The following is a 25,423-nucleotide window of genomic DNA, read 5'->3' on the forward strand; positions in this document are numbered from 1 at the left end:
CAGACAAGGCGGAAAACCTCTGGACGAGACCTCCTTGCCAGGTGACTAGGTTCAGAGTGACACTCTGCCTGGGCTTTGGCCCGACCTGAGCTCAGGCAGAGCCAGGGCCCGGGGACACCAGAACATTTGGGCTTAGTGTCTGAAGTCCCACTCCTGCTCCAGGATCCCCATCCTCCAGTGCTCACTAATGACCCATAAAGAATGGTGCTCGATCAAAGTTTGCAGATGATGCCAAATTCTAGAAGCTGGTATGGCGGGGAACAAACACCCAACCAGGAGTCAGAGACCCAAACTTCAATCTGCCCCATGCTTGCTGTGGATCCTCAGAGGAGCCTCTTTCCCCTTCTGGGCCTCCGTTCCTTATTTGGAGAGGGAATTGTATCAGATGATTTTTGAGTCCTTTTTGACTTTAAAATGCTTTAAGTATATAGGGATAGATCAAGAGCCTTAAAAGTGCCTATCCTTTGTTGTACGAATTCTACTTGAAGGTGTTATTCAAATTATAGACAAAAGATGTCTACTGCTACATTAATTAAAATGATGAAAAACTGGATGCAACTTTAATTTCCAACTATGGGGCAGTGGTTTAGTAGATGATAGGGCATTTGCTCACTGCAATGTTTCTGCAGTCATTAAACATGAAGGTAATGTAACAATATGTAGAAATGCTTATCACACTAAACCAGAAACTACAAATTTGAACAGGTGATCACAGCTGAAGACAAACAAACCGAAACGCTGTGCAAAGAGATGGTAACCTTGAAAGTACCTGAGAACTGCAAAATAAAACGAGCTACTATTTTTAACCCTATCAGATTGGCAAAAATGAAAGAGTGATGCTATCCAGCACTGGCAAGGAGGTGGGGGAAAGGTATTCTCACACACCACTGCGTCGCTGGAAGTGGACACAAGCACACATTTCTGGCAGGTCACTGGTCATATCTATCAATATTTAATATATTCAAACCCCTTGGGTCAGGAATTCCTTTTTTTGGACTCAATCCTACAGAAATGCATGCACAAGAGGCCAAGGATAGATGCAAGAGAATCTTCAATGCAATATTACTTGTAAGAGCAAAACATTTTAAGCAAAATAAATGCTCATCGGGAAGCAATGGGTTAGGCTAATTACAGGCAACAACAGAAAGCATGGGATAAAACGAGGGCGTGGGCATGTACACACGCGTACATGCGCACGCACAGGCACAGGCCTTGAAGAGTGCAGTGTTACAAGTGGTTACCCTGGGAGCATGCTTGGGTGAAGAGATGCACTTTAACTTTTTCTTTATATATTTCAACATTGTTATACTACTTTTGTAAAAGCTTTAAAAAAATCTGTGCATTGAAGAGAGGAAATAAATCTATCAAACACATTAGCAAGAGCTGGATTGGGTCATATTTATAGGTGGAGTCTTTTCTTTCCTTTTACTTCTGTACACTTTCCAAGCCTCTCATAATAAGCACAAATCCTTTCTCAATGGAGAAAGAACGGCTATTAAAAATTACACAGTGTACGCTGAAGGGGTGTGAATCTGGATTCTGAGGCATCAAATCCATGACTCAAATCTTGGCTTTGTCACCTTGTGGAAGTTTACATGGCCTCTTGGAGCCTTGGTTTCTTCATCTATAAAATGGGGTTACTGTGAGGATCAAAGATTACGCCTATCAAGAGACACACACGTCACCAGGCAGATGGTAGGGGCAGAGTAAATGGATACTTTGGTCACAGCCTAAGACGGCCGACCATAGCTCCTGCTGCCCAGGTGGGCTGACCCAGGTCGCAGCCTCAAAGAGCGTGGCTGCCAGGGTCAGGGTGGGGAATGAGGCTCCATCCCAGCCCGTCCAGGCCCTCCTCCTCCAGGCCTACCTTGCCAGGCTCTGCCTCATCCGTCATGACCCCCGTCATGATTACGGCCTCCTCTAGGGAATAGAGCAGCCCTTCCACGAAGTGGTTCTCCTGCCGCTGGGACTCACGGGTGAACCTGTCACAGATGGCCTCCAGGCCGCACACCGGCTCAAACCGCAGCTTGACGTACTTCTTGGCGGGGATGATGCGGATTTCGGCGGCCACCAGGAAGCCCAGGGTCCCACAGGACCAGGGCACGGCGTAGAACAGGTCTGAGTTTTCCGACTGTGAGGCGGAGTGGACACATGCTGAATGTTTGACCCCCAAACCCCGCGCTGCAGTGAGTCATCAGCGGGGCGCAGAGGACGCGGGGCCTGGGCTAAATCCCTGTCCTGGCACTATCTGTGTCAACCTGAACAAGGACCTCGCAACTGCACTTTCTGGGCCTCAGTCCTCCCCCTGCAGCTTCAGCATGACATTTGACCTTACACTGCCCTCTGTATCAGGGATGCTCAGGGAGAGTACATCCTCTCTCCTCCACCTGGGCACAGCCCCTGGACCACAGGCTACCCAGGAAGAGGCCAGGACCAGCTCTGCCCAGAGTCCTAAAATGAGGGACCAAGGGCCAGGGGTCCCAGGCCAGGCTAGAGAGAGATGAACCCTTAATGAGGGTCAAGGTAGCCAGGGGACATTAAAATGGGCCATTACTGAAACTTACAAAGCCTTTCCCATTCCGTTAGCTGTGAATTCCCCCCTCCCCAACCACAGTCCAGGGAGAGCATTAACATTCCTGCTTGAATGGCTAAGGAGAGTGAGGCTCCAAGAGGGGACAATGGCTCACGCAAGGCTTCCCCCCAATTCAGTGCAGCGATGTCGGGCTCAGGCAAGGCCGCCTGACACCTGATCCAGCGATCCTCCTTCTAACCTCATGATTTTCTTGTTTTGGTATTTGTCTTGGAGACAAACAACTTTTCATCTGGCCGTTCTAAGGCAGCTTCTTTGATTCTAATAAAGCTCCTTGTGAAGAAGTCTAGCCTTGTCCAGGCTTTACGGAGAGGACAGTCCTGCATGGTCTCTGCTCACGCTGAACGCCCTTGGTGCTGGTGTGGTGGGTGCAGCGAGGTGGTGGGGTGAGGGCCATGATGGAGCAGGGGCGCTCTGCAGCAGGCTGGCAGAAGTCTCTGCAACAGCAGACATGGGCCACCCGATGCCCATCTGGGCCACCGCCTGATCACACCGTCAGCTCACAGCAGTAATAACCAGGTGTCCGCCGCACGCCCGGCTCTGTGCTAGGAGCTTAATATACGGCATCTACGTTCTCCTCCTGACAACGCATTTGCCAGATGAGGAAACTGGACCTCAGAGCAGGGAAGTAATTCATGAATGCCTGTCTCCTTTCTCTGCTCATAATAAACAGGTTAGAAGGCAGGGCCCAGCGAGCGTTTCGGGAAAGGTGCTGAACTGGTGTGAATCCTGAAAGAGGTCTATCTTGTCCAGACCAGAGCTCTCAAGCCTGCAGTCCTGCCCTGGACTCTGTGAGGCCAACAACTCTGGTGGCTCTCAGAAACATTCACTTTTTTTTTTTTTTTTTTTTTTTGCGGTACGTGGGCCTCCCACCGCCGCGGCCTCTCCCGCCGTGGAGCACAGGCTCTGGATGTGCAGGCCCAGCAGCCACGGCCCACGGGCCCAGATGCTCTGTGGCACGCGGGATCCTCCCGGACCGGGGCACGAACCCGCATCCCCTGCATCGGCAGGTGGACTCTCAACCACTGCGCCACCAGGGAAGCCCGGAAACATTCACTTCTAAAGGATCACACTGTTCCTCCCATCCCAGGGGCTCCTTAGATATGCTCAGTGAGATCTGAGTTTATTTAAAGTTTCCATCTGTCCTGCTCCGTAACTGTTTGCATCCTACTTTGGGCTGTGGAATTGCCTTTTATTTCTCCAAAACGGCCCCTCTGATTACTGTTGGTTACACCTCACCACTGGCATAGAATGTTGATGCTTGGGCCTGACTTCAAGACAGTATGGTGACATGAACTGCTAAGGGCATTGACTTGGGAGCCCGATAAGCTGGGTTTGAATCCCAGCCGTGTGGGATTTACTAGCTGTGTGATCTTGGGCAAGTTCATTAACCTCTCTGTGCTTTAGTTTCCTATCTGTAAAATGTGTCTAATAATAGTACCCACCTCATAAAGTTGTTTAACAATTAAATGCCTTAATATACATGAGGCATTTACAACAGTATCTGAGCACATATCAGGGGCTACATAAATCTGTTATTATTATGGATACAGACCCAGTCTGGACAGGTGTATTTGAAATGAAGCACCCCCAGGGGAGCCACCTCCCAGGGGTCTTTAATGCCCAGAGCAGGCTGGTGGGGGCATCCCCCAACTCTGAACTCACCGGTGTGCATCGCACAAAGCTGCCATCGGCCAGGACCAGCTCGTAGGCAGTGCAGATGTGCTGGAACAGGCCATACTTGTGGGATGAAGACTCGATGCCTGTGCCCATGATCAATCCCCCTGCAGAGACATGTGCATTAGCCAGGCAGAGCTGGAAGGGGGTTGGGGAGAGCTGGGAAAAGGACACCTTGCTGGAGCTGGGGAAACTCAGAGCATGAAGGCGGCATGACAGGGCTGGCAGATCTTAGGGGAGATTTCCCATCTCTATGGATGTAGAGAGAAGGAGGGCCTAAGATGTGGGCATGAGGGCTTGCTTAGAGGTGGAAGATGGGTGGGAGACCCCGTCAAGGGCGCTTGCGCCATCACCTCTGGCCAGACCCAACCTAGAAACCTGTCTGTGCACATTCATTTCAACAGGGACATTGATGAAAAGAGGGTTGGTTGGGTGGGGGAAGCCGTGTCCCTTGGGAACAGTTAAAGGACCTGAAGGTGTTTCCCCTGGAGAAGAAAAGGCTCTGGGACCTTGAATCCTACGGAAGGAGAGACTAGACTTATTCTGTGTGTTTCACGGGGCAGAACTGGAGCGATGGATGCAAGTCACAGGGAAGCAGGTTCCAACCACCGATTGAAAAGTGCATGCTGATAACGTAAGCTGTTCAGACATGGACTGACAGGCAGTGAGTGCCCTGTCTTTGGTGCTGGACGAGACAGGGTGACATCCGTCACAGATGGGACAGTGGTGACTCCTGGACCTGAAGGAAGGTGGGCCGAGGTTCCTCAGCTCTGATGAAATCTGTCTGATTTCTCACCCACTGTGAGGTCATCCAACTCGGGCAACACAGGCAGAGTCCAGCCAATGGAGGTCAGCAGGGCAGTCACCTGACCCATGGTCACCAAGGGCTCCACGCGGACAATCTGCTGACACAGAAGAGAGACCCTGGGTCACAAGGAGGCTGCCAGGCCTAATGGGGGCTTCTGTCTGCAGAAGGTGTTATCCCAGACCTTCCCAAACAATCAACATGGGGATTCCTATATGGGCTTTACAGCCTCTTTCCAGAGCATTCCACCACCTTTAGTTACAGTGAATGGGGTTTCTGGTGCTGGGTTAGATAGTGTTTAATCTTGTTCTTTCAAATACCTTTATATTTAATACTTAGTTTATTCTTCTTCTAGAAGAAGAAATACTCATTTATTTGGAAGAAACAGCATATACGAAGAAGACAAAAATCATTAATCCTAGTTCTTCCAAGTTATCAATGTTAATACTGGAGTATATCTCCTTTCAGTCTTTTCCCATGCATATCTATATTACTACTTTTATGTTTTAATACAACACACACACACACACACAAATGCAAACACACATAACACAGACTTTTTAAAAAAAATTTAATGCTATACTGTGACATGATCCCTTGTCATTAAATCCTGCTGGAAAACATGATTTTTGTTCAAAGGACAGGGCAATATTAATTCAGTATCTGGCGTCATTGGTTTTCTTGGCTTTGTGCATGTTAGACCTGGTATTTCTACCGATACAGTATTCCTGTATTTTCTCATACTATTCGATTTGACATAATCTTCAATAGGAACTAATGCTTCTCTTTTTCTAGGGTGTGTAAAATTCAGAACCAGGAAGATTCATCCCCTCTGACCCTAAACACGGTCCTAAAGTAAACTGCTTGGGGAAATTGGATCCCAAAGATTACAGGTGGGGAATTTTGTAGTGTGTCCATATTCCACTGTAGATCAAAGAAGCCCAACTAAAAGAATTGTGGACTGACTGACAAGACAACTGTGTATTGAGCAAAAATTCTTTTTGAAAGGGCTATCTTGAAGATTATGACCCAAACACTGGAGGAACTGAGGTGACCAGCAGTAGAAGGAAATCCTTAAAAATTTATTGACTTAAATAATTTTGCCTATGTTACACATAATAATTTTAAAAAAAGTTTACGCTTAAAAAAAAAACATGACTTTTTTTTTTTTTTTTTTTTTTGTGGTACGCGGGCCTCTCCCTGTTGTGGCCTCTCTCATTGCGGAGCACAGGCTCCGGACGCGCAGGCTCAGCGGCCATGGCTCACGGGCCCAGCTGCTCCATGGCATGTGGGATCTTCCCGGACCGGGGCACGAACCCGTGTCCCCTGCATCGGCAGGTGGACTCTCAACCACTGCGCCATGAGGGAAGCCCAAAACATGATTTTTAATGGACACACAAATACGCCATCAAGAGGACTTCTGCTTTCAGTCAAGATGGAGCGAAAAGAACTAGTTTAACCTGCTGCCTGGAGAAAAAAAGGACAAAATATATGAAACAGGAGTTTTCAACACAGTAAACATCAGGCAGCGAAGTTAATGATTGCTGACAGGAAACAAACAGGGTGAGCTCTATGAATGCCCCAGCTAACTGCCTGGAGTTAGGCAGTGCAGGAAGGGAGAGCCCAGTCGACTCTGAGTCGAGGGCCCTAGAAGACCAAGGTGAATAGAGTCTGCAGGACAGAGTACTGGAGAGGAGAGAACTGCAGAGAGAAAACTCTGAAGTACTGCGAAGAGTGCCCGTTGAGTATTCAACTGAGTACTGATTGGTGCATACACAGGACGAAATTATCAGAGGCTGAGGCCAGGGGAAGAGCCTGGCAGGTAACAGTGCCAGGGGCTCACACAGGGCAGGAAATAGTATCTGTTCCCACAAGCCAGACTGGAAAACTTCATGACTCCCAGGGCACTGGGTAGAGTACTCAGAATATTCTTGCCTGAGCAGCGGGGAATAATTGCCCCTAGATTACATGCTGCTCCAGGCCCACCTGAAAAATCAACACCAAACAGGATCAAACTGTTTCTCAGTAACTCGGCTCTATCTTAGAACAAAGCTCACTAAGGTTTACAGGGGTATAAAAATATCCAGCACCCCACACAAGGTAAAATTCATGATGCCTAGAATCCAATCAAAGTTCACCAGGCATGCAAAGAGGCAGGAAAATTCAACCCATAATGAGAATAATCAATCAATCTGTTTTGATAAAACAGACCCAGAATTGACACAGATATTAAAATCAGCAAACAAGGACATTAAAATAATTATTGATACTGTATTCCCCATGTTCAGAAAGTTAAGTACAGACATTTAAAAGGCAGTAAAAGGATCCAAATCAAACTTCTAGAAATGAAAACCACAATGTTAGAGATGAAAAATACACTGGTTGGAACTGACAGCAAATTAGACACTGCAGAAGAAGAGTGATGAATTTAAATACACAGCAATAGAAACTATCCAAGATGAAACACACAGAGGAAAAAAACCTTTAATGAACTGCTGTTCATTCAGCTCAGTGAGCTGAGCTGTAGAACTACTTCAAGTGGCCCAACATATGTGTAACAGCAGTCCTCAAAGGAGAGAGAGGAAGGGAAAGAAAAATATTTGAAGAAATAATGACCCCCAAAATTTCAAATTTGATGAAAAATTATGACTCCCGAGCACAAGAATTATGAAGAAAACTATACCACAGCACATTGTAATAATTGCTCAAAACTAGTTATAAAGATAAAATCTTAAAAGTAGCCAGAGGAAAAAGATAAGTTACATACAGAGGGACAAAGATAAGGATGAGAGATTTCTTGTTAGAAATAACGCAAGCAAGAAGACACTGGAGGGCTTCCCTGGTGGCACAGTGGTTGAGAATCTGCCTGGCAACACAGGGGACACGGGTTCACGCCCTAGTCCAGGAAGATCCCATGTGCCACAGAGCAACTAAGCTCGTGCACCACAACTACTGAGCCTGTGCTCTAGAGCCCAGGAGCCACAACTACTGAGCCTGTGTACCACAACTACTGAAGCCCACGCACCTAGAGCCTGTGCTCCGCAACAAGAGAAGCCACCACAATGAGAAGCCCTCGTACTGCAATGAAGAGTAGCCCCTGCTCGCAACTAGAGAAAGCCCGCATGAAGCGACAAAGACTCAACGCAGCCAAAAATAAAATAAATAAATAAATTTATTTTTTTTTAAAAAAAGACACTGGAGCATCTTTAAAGTACTGAAGGAAAAAAACTGTCAACCTGGAGTTCCATGCCCTCTGAAAATATCTTTCAAAAATGAAGGCAACCTCATACCCATTCAGATGGCTATTATTAAAAACAAAACAAAAACAGAAAATAACAGGTGTTGGTGAGGATTTGGAAAAATTAAAACCCTTGTGCACTGTTGGTGGGGATGTTAAAATGGTGCAGCCACTATGCAAAACAGTATGGCTGTTCCTCAAAAAATTAAAAATAGAACTACCATGTGATCCAGCAATTCCACTTCTGGGTATATACCCAAAATAATTGAAAGCAGCGTCTTGAGATGCTATGTGTACACCCATGTTCATAGTAGCATTATTCACAATAGCTAAAACATAGAAGCAGCCCAAGTGTCCATGGATGAATGAGTGGATAAGCAAAATGTGCTATGTACATACAATGGAATATTATTCAGCCTTAAAAAGTAAGAAAATTCTGCAATATGCTACAACATGGATGAACCTTGAAGGCATTATGCTAAGTCAAATAAGCCAGTCACAAAAAGACAAATACTGTATGATTCCATTTACATGAGTTACTTAGAGTGGTTAAAATCATAGAAAGATAGTAGAATATGGTTGCCAGGGTCTGGGGGGAGGGAAGAATGGGGAGTTATTGTTTAATGGATATAGAGTTTCAGTTTTACAAGAAGAAAAGAGTCATGGGGATGGGTGGTGGTGATGGCTGAATGACAAGGTGCATATATTTAATACCACTGAACTGCACACTTAAAAGTGGTTAAGATGGTAATTGTTATGTGTATCTTACCACAACACAAGCTGGAAAAGAAATGAAGACAAAATAAATTATTTCAGACATACAACAGCTGAAAGATTCATCACCAGCAAAATCACCATATAAGAAATGTCAAAGGAGGTTCTTCAGGCAGAAGGAATATGAAACAGATGGAAATACATATCTACAAAACGGAATGAAGAAATGGTAACTATATGGGTAAGTATATAAGATTTTTCTTATTATTTAAATTTCTTTAAAAGATAACTATTAATAACAACAATAATGTAGTGTGGAGTCTATAACATATATAAAAGTAAAAGGATGACAGCAATAGCACAAAGGTGGAAAGAAGAGAAATGGAAGCATGTTATTCTAAGATTCTTATACTGTACATGAAATGGGATACCATCACTTGAAGGTAGAGGGTGACAAGGAAAGTGTATACCATAAATCCTAAAACAACTGCTAAAATAACAAAACAAAGGCTTATAGCTAGTAAGTCAACAAAAGAGCTACGGCAGAATCATAAAAATTATTCAGTAATCCAAAAGCAGACAGAAAAAAAGAAAAAAGGAACAAAGAACAAATGAGACAAATAGAAAACAAAGAGCAAGGCAACAAGTTTAAACCAAACCGTGTCAATAATAACATTAAATGTAAATGGTCTTAAATCTGAATTAAAAGGCAGAAATTGTCAGATTGGATAAAAAAGCAAGACCTAATTATATGCTGCCTACAAGAAACACTTTAACTATAAAGATACAAATAGATTAAAAGGAAAATGATGGGGCTTCCCTGGTGGCGCAGTGGTTGAGAGTCCGCCTGCTGATGCAGGGGACACGGGTTCGTGCCCCTGTCCGGGAAGATCCCACATGCCGCGGAGCGGCTGGGCCCATGAGCCATGGCCGCTGAGCCTGTGCATCCAAAGCCTGTGCTCCACAACGGGAGAGGCCACAACAGTGAGAGGCCCGCATACCAAAAAAAAAAAAAAACAAAAAAAAACTAGACAAAGAAGAGTAAAATTAAACCCAAAGTCAGCCAAAGAAAGAAATTAACAAAAATCAAAGTAGAAGTCAGTGAAATAGAAAACAAACAAACAAAAAGAAAGATCAATCAATGAAACCAAAAGCTAGTTCTCTGAGATCAGTAAAACTGATTAACCTCTAGCCAGACTGCTCAGGAAGAAAAGAAAGCAGACACAAAATGACCAGTATCAGGAATGAAAGATATGACATCACTACAGATTCTACAGATGTTCACAGGACAGTAAGGGAATATTATGAATAACTTTATGTCAATCAATTATACAACTTAGTGAAATGGACAAATACCTTTAGAGACACAAACTGCCAAAGCTCACTGAGAAGAAACAAATAAATTGAGGAGCCCTATATCTATTAAAAAAAATTAACTTGTTGTTAAAAACTTGCTCACAAACAGAACTCCAGGCCCAGATGGCTTCACTGGTTAATTCCACTAATTATTAAAGAAGTAATACAAATTCTATACACACTCCTTCAGAAAAGTGAAAAGGAAGGAATACTTCCCAACTCATTCTTTTGGACTTTTTATTATAAAGCTACAGTAATCAAGACAGTGTGTTCTTGGCATACAGATGGGCGAATAGATCAATAGAACAGCAGAGTCCAGAAACAGACCTGTGTATATGGACAACTGATTTCAACAAAGGTGCAAAGGCAATTCAGTGGAGAAAGGGTTGTCTTTTCAACAAAAGAGGCTGGGACAATTGGAAATCCACGTGCAAAAAAAAGTTTTTTGGACCCATATCTCACATCATATGCAAAAATTAACTCAAAATGGATCATAGTTCTAAATGTAAACCCTAAAAAATATAATACTGCTAGAAGAAAACAGAAGAGAAAACCTTTGTGACACGGAGTAGGGCAAGATTTCTTAAATAAAATGTCAAAAGCACAAGCTATAAAAGAAAGTACTAAATCCGACTTCCTCAAAATTAAAAATTTCTGGTTTTTAAAAGACAAGCCAAAGCCTGGGAGAAAATATTGACAAATTGTATATATGATGAAGGTCTTGTTTCTAGTAAGAAAACAAACAACCCAATTAAAAATTTTTAGCAAAAGACTTGAACAAGCACTTCATCAAAGATATACAAAGGGCAAATATGCACATGAAAAGATGCCCAATATCATTCATTAGTCATTAGGAAAATGCAAGTTAAAACCACACTGAGATACCTACTATACACCAACTGAATGGCTAAAATTAAGACTAACCATAGCAAGTTTACGGTGATATGGAACAACTGGAATACTTGCGGGAATGTAAATGCTACAACTACCTCGGAAAATAATTTGGCAGTTTCTTAAAAAGTTAACCATACACCTACCATATGACCCAGCTATTCCACTGCCAGGTATTTACCCAAAAGAAAAAAGAGCATATGTCCACCCAATGACTATATACAAATGCTCCTTGCCACTTTACTTGTAACAGCCCCAAACTGGAAACAACCCAAATATCCATCAATAAGTGAAAGAATAAACAAACTGTGATTGATATATATATATATATATAATATATATAAAAACAGAATGTGCTTCTGATACATGCTTCAACATGGATGAATCTCAGAATAATTACGCTGAGTGAAAGAAGCCAGACAAAATAAAAGAGAGTACATAATGCATGATTCTATTTATATAAAACTCTAAATACAAAGCAATCTATAGTGATGAAAAGCAGGTCATTATTTGCTTAGGGATGTGGGGAAAAGAGGCAGGGAGGAACCTGAGGAAGGGATTACAAAGTGTCATGAAGAAACTTTTGGGGTGATGGTTCATTGTCTTGATTGTGGTAATGGTTTCACAGGTGCATACAAATGTCAAAATTTATTATCAATTGTACATTTTACGTGCAGTTTATTGTATGTCAGGTATATGTCAAGAAAGCTGTTAAGGAAAAAAAAGGCACAGGGAAATTAAGCAACTTGGCCAAGGTGTCACAACAAAATGCCATCGCGTGGATATACCATATTTAACAACTCACTACTATTCGATATTGTGTTGTCTTTGATTAAAAACAAAGCCGTGATACAATCTCTCTCTCTGAGTTGTTTTTGATTTAAGTTCATTTCCCTTTTCCTTGAGCCCGGTTTCAAGAAGTAGAAATGCTAGATAGGCCAAAGAGTATGCACACATCTAAGGCTATTAACAAGTGGGTCCCCAGAAAGCTTGGAACGAGGCCCACCCTCTGAGCCACCTCCACAGCCCAATTTTTACCAGCACTCTTCCTTACTGGGAAGAGGTAAATAGGTTCCTTTTTGTCTCTCATTTTTGCCCATGATTTCCCCATCCCTGTCTTCCTGTAGAATTGCAGATAATCAAAGAATCCCCCTGAGCTCTCACTTTGCCCACCTGTGAGATGGGGCTATGACCATTCTTTTCCAAAGCTGTGAGGCTCTAGAGGATGGCAATGGTGGGCAGAGCCTTCTGTGATGACCAAGGGCCTTGGTCCTGTCCACTCTGGGACGCCTTTGGCTAAAATCATCTCCCCGTGAGTCATCTGCACCAGGGGCAGTGCCCCACCCACTCCCAGAGCCAGGGAACCATGGCACTCTCACCTGTTTCTTGGTGTCCACCTCCAGAATGTCCATCAGGTTGATCATGATGTTTTTGTGTGTCTTCTTATACTTCCCAACCCGCAGTGAGACGGTGAGCCAGCCAGGGCGCCCTGTACACATGAAGGTCTTGCTGCCCTGCTCCTTCCAGTCCCGCACCTGCAGACATGAGAAGAGGCTGAGCTGGGCCTGCCAGAGATGCCCTGGGCAGCTCACAGCCTTGCTTTCAGGAGAGGGAGCTGGGAATTTACCGAGACCCTGAATCCTTCCAGGTACCAGGAGGAGTGGGATGATGAAACACCCACTGGCCCTATCCTCTGGACTCTCCCTGGCTAGTGAGGCCGACAGAAAAGCCAAAGTGCTGCCACATCACAAAACAGAATGAAAAAAGAGCAAGAGAACAGGATCAAAGCACTCTGAAAACATTGATTCTCACTGCAAAGTTCAGGAAAGGTTTCGTAATGGTAGTAATAACAACCGCACAAATTATAACTATTTACTAGCTGCCACCATTGTACCAAGCACTGCTGTATCTCGTCTCACTTAATTCTCACAACAACCCCAGGGGGTTGGGATGACCTGCCTCCTTTTGCAGACGAAGAAAATGAGAGGCAAAATAACTTGTCCAAGGTCACACAACCACTGAAGGGCAGAGCCCAGATTCACCATCAGAGCTAACGAACTTTAGGCCTGGAAGGATAAATGGGCTTGAATTAATAGTCAACAGAGTAACAGCTAACATTGACTGAGGCTTATTAGGTGCCAAGCCCTGTTCCAAGCATTTGCGCATATTAACTCACGCATCACTCACAGGGGGCGAGAACAGGCAGGGGAGGCCCACCAAGCCAATGGAAGGAAGGACTTTTGCAAAACCCTTCTGTAAGTGACCAGAGCACAAAATACAGAGAAGAAATGGCCCAGGAAATGACAAGCCCATCAGGAACATGGGAGGAAGCATTCCCTTCCTGCTGTTGGACAAGGGCAGGGAGGTGCATATCTGTTGCTGTGACCTGCGACCATCCATGTCCTCTTCATCTGCTTGTAACACTCCCATCTTCCTTTGGTCCAGGTGAAGCTGATTCCCCTCCTGCCCCAGGAGGTGGGCACATGACTGAGGTCTGATTCTATCCTCCTGGCCACAGTGACTGGTTCAGGGATGGGCCTGTGATCCAAGTGAAGCCAGTTAAGACCGATCCTGGGAGAGGCCCTCTCACTTCACTTGGGTTGCTAGGCTGGTTGGATGTAAGCCAGAAACTGTTGGGGCCTCCGCAGGGAGACGGCCTCCCTGAGAGTAAAGTCAACTCAGAGGAAAGCAGAGCCAAGGGATGGCAGCTGGAGATGAATCCTGGATCCAGTGATGTCTGAGCCACTTTTACTCCTGGACTTTTCAAGACCTGGGTCAACGAAGTCCCTTTTTGCTCAAGCCAGTTGGAGTTGATTTTCTATCACTTGCAACCAAGAGTCCTTGGAAGAAGCTGGACTGAAGCTGGTCAGGCAAACAGTTCAACGTGGGGAAGAACTGTTCTGCGATCGGAGAGGCCAGGGTGCCACATGAAGCAGAGGTGTTCGCGCAGAGGGGTGTTACTGAGGAAGGGATTCCCGTGAGTAGGGGGTAAAGGGATGACCAGGCAGACCTTGCCCCTGCCTGACTCTGCAGTCGCAAGACTTAATACAAGATCAGAGGTGTGGAGGATGGATTGGGAGAGCTGCATGCAGCCTGGAATGGGAAGGGGGGCAGTGGGGCATGACGTGAATGTGGAGACCATCAAGCCTGAAACACTGAATGCGGAGGCCATCACGCCTGAAACATTGGTTGGGTTGGATCCTGACCAGAGCCAACCAAGATTTTGGGCAGGGAGGCAATCCTGTGGAGTGTTGCCCTTATGACTAAGGGCAGGCCAAGGAGAGGTGGGGAGGGCCCAGGGAACAGGCAACTGGTCAGGTAGCTATTATCACATTCCAGGTGTGAGGCAACAGAACCAGACCTCCAGGGTGGAATGAAATGGGCTGGGAAAGAAGAAATGTCACAGTTCAGGCTCTGACATCAAGCTGACCTGAGTTCCAGACCCATTTACTAGGTATACCATCTTGGGAACATGACTTACAGTTTGAACCTCAATATCTCCCACCTGTAGAACAGGTAAAAGACCTACCAGGGTGGTCCTTTTCCGGTACGCTGCCTGAGGTGACCTCTAAAAATGATTCGGTATTCACTTGACCCAGAAAACCCCACAAAACCATGCAAATCAAGAGGTTCGAATCTTCGTGTTCACTTTAAGAACACGGGTGAAACTGTCCAGGCCGTTAAGGGTATGTATATCCAAAAAGCCACCAAGTATCTGAAGGATATCACTTTACAGAAGCAATGTGTGCCATTCCGTTGTTACAATGGTGGAGTTAGTAGGTGTGCCCAGGCCAAACAGTGGGGCTGGACGCGGGGTCAGTGGCCCAAAAAGAGTGCTGAATTTTGACAGCACATGCTCAAAAATGCAGAGAGTAATGCTGAACTTAAGGGCTTAAATGCAGATTCTCTGGTCATTGAGCACATCCAAGTGAATAAAGCTCCCAAGATGCGGCACAGGACTTAACAGAGCTCATGGTCAGATCAACCCATACACGAGCTCTCCCTGCCACACTGAGATGATCTTTACTGAAAAAGAGCAGATTGTTACTAAACCAGAAGAAGAGGTTGCACGGAAGAAAAAGATATTCCAGAAGAAACTGAAGAAATAAAAACTTATGCCCTACGGGACTTCCCTGGTGGCACAGTGGTTAAGAATCCGCCTGCCAATGCAGGGGACATGGGTTCGAGCCCTGGTCCGGGAAGATCCCACATGCCGCGGAGCAACTAGGCCCATGCACCACAACTACTGAGCCTGCGCTTTAGAGGCCATGAGCCACAACTACTGAGCCCATGCACCACAACTACTGAACCCATGTGCCACAACAACTGAAGCCCGTGCGCCTAGAGCCCATGCTCCACAATAAGAGAAGCCACCACAATGAGAAGTCCCCGCACAGGAACAAAGAGTAGCCCCCGCACGCCGCAACTAGAGAAAAGCCTGCGTGCAGCAACGAAGACCCAATGCAGCCAAAAATTAATTAATTAATTAAACAAAACAACAACAAAAAAACTTATGGCCTGGGAATAAATGCCACACACACAAAAATGCAGGGCTTCCCTGGTGGCGCAGTGGTTGAGAGTCCGCCTGCCGATGCAGGGGACACGGGTTCGGGACACGGGTTCGTGCCCCGGTCCGGGAAGATCCCACATGCCGTGGAGCGGCTGGGCCCGTGAGCCATGGCCGCTGAGCCTGCGCATCCGGAGCCTGTGCTCCACAATGGGAGAGGCCACAACAGTGAGAGGCCCGCGTACTGCAAAAAAAAAAGAAAAAAGCAAATAAAAGTTTAAAAAAAAAAGACTTATCAGTGTTGCTGTGAGGATGAGAAATAATGGTCATCAATGGCATGGGGGGGTGGCACAGGGCAGGTCCTCAGCGGTGGGCCGGACTGGCAAGGCCCGTTGTCTTTCTGTCCCTAGTGAGCCCTTTGGTTTAGCTTAGGTTCCTAAGCACTCACTGCGCTGCTTTGGGCCAGGGCCCTTGGGATAGAGGGGAGTCAGACAGCAGTCTCTGCCTTCAAGGAGCTCACACTCTGATGGGGCAGACAAGCAGGTAAATCAAGAATCTGAACACATAGAAAGAACTAGGCAACAGGGTGCATTTGGGAGGGAGGGTAGGCTGGGCTCTGGAGCTGTGACTGTGACCAGCGCAACCCATGGCAGCCCAAGTAAAGCGCTTCCAGATGTTGCCTGCTCCCACCTGGCCCAAGGTCTATCCCTCACAGGGATGGCTCTCCGCATCCATCTTCATGCTCTTGGAGGCAGAACCCAGCCAGCAGCAAACAGAACATGGAGGCTGCTACACCTGCGGCGAGGGTGGCAGCAGGAAACAGAAGCTCTTTGCAACTTGACGCCAGTAAGAGAGGAACATAAGGAGGGGCAGAGGGAGCCAAGAAACTGCCCAGGCCTGATGCCCAGGCCTGATGCCCATGCCAGCTGTGGCCATGAAGAACGAGGCGCGGCTGTGAGCGGCAGCAGGGGCAGGGGTTCTGTGGGTGCTGACACAGGGGAGGACGTACAGAGTTACTGGGACGTGACACTGCCTTGTCAAGAGTGAGCGCCTGGCGCAGGGTCTGTGAGGCTCCCCACCCTGGTGTGGGGCTACCTTCTCTCTTTAGTCCTCTATTATAAGAAGGTGGAAAGCTCCTTCTTGCTAAGGAGTAAACTCCAAACTGAAGGGCCCTCCCCAACCTAGTTCCAAACTGACTTTCCAACCTTCTGCCTCTCTTCTCCTATGCTCACACTTTCCCCCAATCACTCCCCCTGATTCCCAGTCTCCAGCGCCAGGTGAACCTTCCTGAAGACCCCCTCCTCCTCTGAAATCGATTGGGCCCGGTGAGAACTACTTGAGCATGGCTCACCTACCCTCTCTTATGATTCTTTACATCCCTGCAGATCCCCGCACGTACTCTGCACATAGTAGGCACTCCATAAATGTCGGAGCAATGCTCTGTTCTACTCTTTTGCTTACTCCGTTCCCTCTCCGGAAGCACCCCTCCCCCCAGTTACATTTTTGTTTAGTTCAAATCCCGCTCAGACGCCACCTCCTCCGCGAAGCCCTGGCTCCCCTGCGCCGCGCACCACTTCGCGCCAGTCTCCCGCCCCACCCGGCTCCGCTCACCTGCTTCTGGATGTCCCGCACGCGCTGCTCGTGCAGCCGCGGCGCGCTGCTGAGCTTGAACACCACCCAGGCGCGCACGTAGTAGTAGATGTCGAAGATGAGCGAGAGCGGCAGGAGGAAGAGGCACACGAACACCCAGCGCTGGTGGATGAGCACGAACTCCAGCCCCTTCACGCGGACCCAGAGCAGGAAGAGCAGAGCGCACACTGCCAGCGACACGGCGGGCTCCATGGTGGAGCCAGCGGCTCACCGCGCGGGGGAGGGGATGCCGGCTCGCGCCGCTGGTCACCGCCACCCGCTCTTCGCCGGCCTGCGATCGCTGCTATCCGCGGCCCGCTCCCCGCGAGCCCGAGGACACCCTCGCCGCCTCGCGATTGGCTCGGGTCGCAAAGGTTCGGTGGGCCGAGACCCGGGTGGTGACCAATGGCGAGCCGCGCCGGAGATCGGACCAGGAACCTGCTGCTTTTATTGGCTGCGGGAGTCAGGCCGCTCCACCCTCTTCTCCTCTCAGACACGCTGGGAGGGGGTGGCCGGGGACCCTGGCGCTGGAGGGGTCTACGGCACTCTGCGGCTCCGGGATTCAGGTTTCCCGGCCCTGAGGACTGAGGAGTCGCCCCGCAGCTGAGGGGCGCGGCTGCAACCTCCTCCCCTCCTCCTTAGGTGGCGCCTTCTCGTGAGGCGCGTTAAGCGGTCACGCGTTCGGTTACCTTCCGGGGGGTCGGGTCGGGGCGCCCCACGCCTTGGGTCAGTCACCCTGCAGCTTGGCCGAGGATGCCCGTACCGGCCAGGGAGGGTGGAAACCTGGCCTCGACCTCCACAGGTCGTGTCACTCTATGCCCTCATGACCACGAGATGCACCTTTTCGTTTTTCGAGGCGCTTTCTGTAAATTCATTTGAGTTACGCAACAGTCCAGCGCGGCGGGTCTGTGAGCCCGTTTTATAGATGAGGAAACATTCTAGAAGGGTGAAGGCCTGCCTCTGAACTCCCGAGGACTTAAGACGCGTAGGCTAGGGTTGGCGCTCTTCCCCCTCTCCCTCTGTACTGAGGGGGAGGGGAGGACTGGGGAAAAGGACTGAAGGAAGGTACCGGCTCTGTAAACTTATAGTTCCCGCTCTGCCAGGCAGCGTTGCAGGCGCTGGGACAGGGTAGTGAGCAAAGCAGACGGCCCAGCGCTCAAGGAGCAGCCAGTCCAGAGGAGCGTGACTGTTACCAGCAAAAGCTTAAATCCAGTGTCATTTGCATTCCACCGCAATCCTGTAGAGAGACGGTTACTTCTTATGAAATTTTAGGAAGTGTAGATTTTTTATTTTAGAAGCCAAACATGACTTACCAGGCCCTTCAGTGGCCTTGCTTGCCTCCGCACTTTCCTCTCTTTCGTCTCTGCCCTAACAGGCACTCTTTGGACGTTCCCAGGGCTCCACTATCTCTCATTTCAGGCCTTTGCTCAAGCTGACACCTCTGGAATGCCATTTCCCATCCTCTTCATAGAGCTGACATTACAGGTCCTTGAAGTCAACTCAGGGACGCCTCTAAAACTACATTTATGGCACTTCCTTCTCCTTTCAGGTGCTCATAAAATAGAGGGTGTCTATGTCATGATTCTTTTGCATTATTTCATAATCATCTCTGGGTGTCTCTCACCCTCACAGACTGAGCTTTAGGATAAAATGTCCATTTTTGTATTTCTAGTTTCTAGCATAATGCTTGGTGCATAGTGGGCGCGCCAGTGTTTGCTGACCAATGAATGAAGGAAGAATGTAGGCAGAGGCTCAAACATTCAAGTAAACGTAAAAGTCAAAATAGAGGCTGTTTGCATTAGGCTTCAAAAATGAATTGTCTAGACTTGTACTCTCTTACACAATAGCTTCTAGCTACTGGTATGTGGCTAGTCCAAACTGAGACATACTTTAAGTGTAAAACACACACTGGATTTCAAAGACAGTACAAAAAAGAGAATGCAGAATACCTCATTAATAATTTTGATATTGATTACTTTTCCTTTTTAAGTCTGAATAATATTCCATTTTATGTACCACATTTTGCTTATCCATTTATCCATCCATGGACCCTTGAGTGGCTTCTATGTTTTAGCTATTGTGAATAATTCTGCTATAAACATGGGTGTACCAATATCTTTCTGAGACCCTTTTAATTCTTTTGGCATATACCCAGAAGTGAAATTGCTGGATTGTATGGTAATTCTGTGTTTAATTTTTGAGTTGCCATATTGCTCCACAGTGGCTGTACCAGTACTGTTGCTTTCTATTTTGATTTTTTGACAGTAGTCATCCTAATGGTTGTAAGGTGGTATCTCATTGTAGTTTTGATTTGCATTTACCTGTTGATTAATGATGTTGAACGTCTTTTCATGTGCTTTTTGGCCATACCTATATCTTCTTTGGAGAAATGTCTGTTGAAATCCTTTGCCTATTTTTGAATTGGGGCTTTTTGTTGTTGTTGTTGAGTTTTAGGTGTTCTCTGTGTACTCTGGATATTATCCCTTACCAGATACATGATTTGCAAATATTTTCTCCAATTCTGTGGGTTGTTGGGCCCATTAATTTTTTGCACAAGTCAAGGAAGCTCCCTTTGATAGGGAGTCTACTCATGAATTACTGTTAATAAATGTATATTATTTACATAAAAACCTAGTTAGAATGCTTAGGAATAGGATGTTCTGGTTAACAAGTACTCAGGTTAACTGGAAATTAAGCAAAATCCCTTTTACAGTTTGACCATGAAACAATCTTTCTAAAATGTGAGTCCCCATTTCTTGCTTAATGAATAGAGCCTAAGGAACACAAATAATTTTACTTACTAAGGAGCTCAGTAAACACCAGAGTCCTAACAAAGAGCATTTTATTATATTTGTACAGTACAGCTGCTGAGATCATCTGGTCTTCACAACCAGTCTGAGGGGTGGCAATACAGAGAACTATTAATCTGAGTTGTTTCTAATAAATGGGGTCATTCAGACAGAGAGAGCTTGAGAGACTTGCCTGATCAGTGCCTTATTCTGGTGAATAGAGAAGCCCAGATATGGTTCCCATTTTCTGGATCTTTCCATCACTTGAATCTGCTCCCTTGATTATTGTGTGAAACACCATATCTTGTGGTTAGGTTCTAGAGATACGAAGTGCAAACTTTAGAATAGGGCTTCTTGGGCTTCTCTGGTGGCGCAGTGGTTAAGAATCCACCTGCCAATGCAGGGGATACAGATTCGAGCCCTGATCTGGGAAGATCCCACATGCCGCAGAGCAACTAGGCCCGTGAGCCACAACTACTGAGCCCGCGTGCCACAACTACTGAAGCCCGTGTGCCCAGAGCCCGTGCTCCGCAACAAGAGAAGCCGCCGCAATGAGAAGCCCACGCGCCGCGATGAAGAGTAGCCCCTGCTCACCACAACTAGAGAAAGCCCGCACACAGCAACGGAGACCCAGCACAGCCAAAAAAATAAATTAAATAAATTTATTAAAAAAAAAAAAAGAATAGTGTTTCTGGAAGTGTGGTCTGAGACCATCCACATCAGATTGCTGGCTAAAATGCAGATTCCAGGACCCCACCACATCCCACTGAATCAGAATCTCCCCAGGTGAGGCCCAGGAGTCAGCTTTTTAACAGGTCTCCAAGATATGATTACACGTGCTAACATTTAGGAGATTGGACTGAATGTGTACTGACTCTGAAACATCTCTAAGAATATTATCTTTGTTTTTAAATGAAGCCCTAATAAGAGATTCTTTTCCCTTGCAAAGTGCAGCTTTTGCCTAAAAGCCCAGTTTATCTGGAAAATCATAATAAGCTAACTTCCAGATAATCAAGCCTTTGTTGTCTTATCACCTTGTGCATCTTAAGAACAGTAAGCAGTTTTTGAAGTCTCTAGGACAAGACTTTAACTCCATTCTAGGGGAGTTGGCTTTCTTATGCTCGTGGTCAAAGTAATTCATTTGTTCCCTCAACCTCTCACTGGTGATGCTTTATAACTCAAACAGCAGCAACAATAAGGGTGTTTATTCTCTCATATAGCCAGAAGTCTGAGTGTAGTTTGACCCAGAGTTGGTTACGTCATTAGCTCAATGACTTTTTTTTTTTTTTTAATTTATTTTTGGCTGCGTTGGTTCTTCATTGCTGCGCGAGGGCTTTTCTCTAGTTGCGACCAGCGGGGGCTACTCTTCATTGCAGTGCGTAGGCTTCTCATTGTGGTGGCTTCTCTTGTTGCAGAGCACAGGCTCTAGGCACGTGGGCTTCAGTAGTTGTGGCTCACGGGCTCTAGAGCGCAGGCTCAGTAGTTGTGGCGCATGGGCTTAGTTGCTCCACGGCATGTGGGATCTTCCCAGACCAGGGCTCGAACCCGTGTCCCCTGCATTGGCAGGCAGATTCTTGACCACTGCGCCACCAGGGAAGCCCCTCAATGACTTCTTGAAAGACCCGGTTCTTCCTGTCTTCTGCTTATTCTGTCTTTCCCGGGTTAGCTTCCCTGATAATGGCCAGAGTGGCCACGGTTCCAGGGGCTCCATCAGATACAGCAACATCCTGGAGGAGAAGGGGAATCAATTTTAGATGGAAATTAACCATGTCTGCAGTCTTCAGTGATTATTGATGTGCAGGAATCGTGCAAGGTACTGGGGATACAGTAGTGAACTAGACACAATCATTGTCCTGACAGATCATTGTGGGGGATCTGGACAAATGAATAGGCAATTATGAGTCACTGTGTTAAGTACTATGATAAGGAATTATAGGGTACTATGGAAGCACATGAAGAGCTGTGTACATTATATATATATGTCTATACAGTTGACCCTTGAACAACATGGGTTTGAACTGCACGAGTCCACTTATGTGTGGATTTCTTTCACTAGATACATACTACAGTATCACCTGATTCCCAGGGGGTTGAATCTGCGGATGCAGAACTGCACACATGGAGGGCCAACTGTAAAGTGATAGGTTGGGGGCAGAGTAGGAGAAAAGATGAGTGCTATGGACTGCATGTTTGTGTCCCCTCAGATTCATAAGTTGAAACCCTAATCCCCAATGTGATGGTATTAGGAGGTGAGGGCTTTGGGAGGTAATTGGGGTTAGATGAGGTCATGAGGGAAGAGCTAATCATGGTGCGATTAGTGCCCCTATAAGGAGGTGATAGGACCAGAACTCTTTCTCTCTGCCATGTGAGGGTGCAGTGAGAAGGCAGCCACCTGTGGACCAAGAGGAAGGCCCTCACCAAGAACCCTACCGTGTTGGCACCCTGATCTCAGACTTCCAGCCTCCAGAACTGTGAGAAATAAATGTCTGTTGTTTAAGCTCCCCACTCTACAGTATTCTGTTATACTGACTGAGAGAGTGAGTCTATGGTCGTTGGGTCTGGGGCAAAGAAATGATAACTGGACATGATTGGGGTAAGTAGTGGACAAGCCATCAGAGTCCATTTTCTGATTCTTTGCCTTTAGGGCACTGTTGTCTTCTTTCCAAGATGTTAATGAATCAATCTAGCAAATTAGCCCTTACTAATTTGTCGTGGCTATTTTAAAGGCATGGCTGTTTTAGAAGGAGCAATATTTTTTTTTTTTTTTTTTTTTTTTTTTTTTTTTGCGGAACGCGGGCCTCTCACTGTTGTGGCCTCTCCCGTTGCGGAGCACAGGCTCCGGATGCGCAAGCTCAGCGGCCATGGCTCACGGGCCCAGCCGCTCTGAGGCATGTGGGATCTTCCCGGACCGGGGCATGAACCCATGTCCCCTGCATCGGCAGGCGGACTCTCAACCACTGCGCCACCAGGGAAGCCCCAGGAGCAATATTTTTAAAAAGCAGATTAATAATACTATAACTTATTATATTTTGTGTAAAAGTAGCTTTACTGCTTTTGAAATGTGGGGTATATTCTTCTAAACAATTCAAACTATACAAAAAAAGCCAGAAAAGAAAGTAAAAAATCACCTCAAATGGTTCATCATCCAGAGACAACTAAAGTTCCCATATTCATGAACATCCTCCTAGACATACCTCTGGGCCCACGTGCATATATGTACATAATTTCCCAAACAAGATCAACTCAACATGAGCTTTACAGTTTGCTTTATAAAAACTGAGCCATAGGCTATAGACATTTTTAATAGTTTCCTTGTATTCCAGTGTGTGTTTGTATGTATGTGTACGGGGGTATATGTGTGTGGCTTAATTTATTCAATCAGTCCTCTATTGAAGGACATTTATTTTCAAAGTTTTGTTATGATGGGCAAAGTTCCAGTGAATTTTCGTTATCATACATGTTTTTGAACACAGTACACAAGTTGCACAGTAGAGGAACATAGGGTAGTAAAGCAAGGGACTTCATGAGCTCCAGAGCCTCTCTCAAAATGTGGTCCTTGGACTGGCAGCACCTGATTCACCCGGGAACTTGGTAGAAATGCAGAATCTCAGCTCCACCCCAGACCTACAGAATCAGAATCTTCATTTAAACAAGATCTTGTCTGGGGGAGAAGGGACAGTTTGCCTGAGAAACCTGAAAAGTGAACAGGCATCATCTGGGCAACGACTAGGGGTGAGACTTGGTCAAGATGGAGGAAATAGCCTCCTGGAAGGAAGGCTCTGGGCCTGGGAGGACCCACAGGAAGAAGTCCTGTGTGGCTGGAGCTTAAGGAACAAGGAGAAGAGTGGAGGAGACAGGCAGGAGCTAGGCCACAGTAATGATTCTGGACTTCATTTGGGGGCCAGAAAAAACATTAAAAATTTCAGAGTAATACAGTCAGATTATTATTTTAACAAGCAACCTGTATCAACAAGGATATTTCCAGGTTTTATGGCATCTAAGCTTGTTTGTTTGTTTGTTTGTTTGTTTGTTTTGGCTGCGCCGTGCAGCTCTCAAGATCTTAACTCCCCGACCAGGGCCGAACCCACACCCTCTGCAGTGAATGCGTGGAGTCCCAACCACTGGACCACCAAAGAATTCCCAGAGTCTAAGTTTTATACAATTCAGGATGCTCTTTTTAAGGAAAAGACCACAAAATTATGAAGCATCAATGTGGTTACTTATTTAGAATGAGAAAAGAGATCACAAATTATACATTTTAAGAAGCTGACAGTTACCACAAATATCACAAAATCTAGAAAAATGGGCTTCCCTGGTGGCGCAGTGGTTGAGAGTCTGCTTGCCGATGCAGGGGACACAGGTTCGTGTCCCGGTCTGGGAAGACCCCACATGCTGAGGAGCAGCTAGGCCCGTGAGCCATGGCCACTGAGCCTGCGCGTCCAGAGCCCGTGCTCCGCAACGGGAGAGACCACAACAGTGAGAGGCCCGCGTACCGCAAACAAAAACAAACAAACAAACAAACAAACAAAATCTAGAAAAATAACAAAATTTTTATTAAACTGCTGGATACACCTCTCTAATACTTTTTTCTTATATTTTTGGGGCTCAATTCTCTTTTATCATTTCTTCATGTGAAAACAATTTTATAGTATCATTTTATAAGCAGAGAGAATAAAATGATAATTCAGTACTTCTTCCAACATGGCTGATCAACATTTGCTTTTTTTTTTTTTTTTTTTTTTTTGTGGTACGCGGGCCTCTCACTATTATGGCCTCTCCCGTTGCGGAGCACAGGCTCCAGACGCACAGGCTCAGAGGCCATGGCTCACGGGCCCAGCTGCTCCACGGCATATGGGATCTTCCTGGACCGGGGCACGAACCCGTGTCCCCTGCATCAGCAGGCGGACTCTCAACCACTGCGCCACCAGGGAAGCCCAACATTTGCTTTTTATTATTGATAGTTTGGAAACGTTTTGGTATATAAGTAGCTATTGTCAATGTCATGGCAAATTTTTTCGGATCATTATCAAATTCGGAAAAATTTCTATTAAGTTTCTTTCAATTATGAGCTGTAAGTTTTCAAAACATTTCGAATTTTCTCATGCAGTGAATAATCTCTACTTTTTGAATTGAGGACACTCATTAACCAGGGATTCAGGAGGTGCTCCGGTAAGTGAGGGTCCCTGAAGCTTAAGTTTCATTTATTTTATATAAACACTTTTCTGTG

General features: G+C 46.2%; 1 protein-coding gene and 1 pseudogene across 2 annotated transcripts in view; one reads left to right on the plus strand and one right to left on the minus strand.

Annotated features, from left to right (window-relative positions):
• The window catches only part of DHCR24 (24-dehydrocholesterol reductase), a gene marked incomplete at its 5' end in the record, with an annotated part of 31,466 nt that extends 13,846 nt beyond the window's left edge, over nt 1–17,620 (minus strand). Inside the window, 5 exons of the mRNA XM_079725499.1 lie at nt 1,868–2,131; nt 4,256–4,374; nt 5,064–5,169; nt 12,651–12,806; nt 17,390–17,620. Coding sequence (XP_079581625.1) covers nt 1,868–2,131; nt 4,256–4,374; nt 5,064–5,169; nt 12,651–12,806; nt 17,390–17,620 — 876 coding nt within the window. The remainder of the gene's footprint in view (nt 1–1,867; nt 2,132–4,255; nt 4,375–5,063; nt 5,170–12,650; nt 12,807–17,389) is intronic.
• Nucleotides 14,846–15,380, plus strand: LOC307049095 (large ribosomal subunit protein uL22-like; annotated as a pseudogene). The gene has a single exon. The product of its transcript is annotated as a large ribosomal subunit protein uL22-like (transcript).
• Nucleotides 17,621–25,423: the final 7,803 nt, after the last annotated feature.

Source organism: Hyperoodon ampullatus (genome assembly GCF_949752795.1).
Source record: "Hyperoodon ampullatus genome assembly, chromosome: 2".
Lineage (NCBI taxonomy): Eukaryota > Metazoa > Chordata > Mammalia > Artiodactyla > Ziphiidae > Hyperoodon > Hyperoodon ampullatus.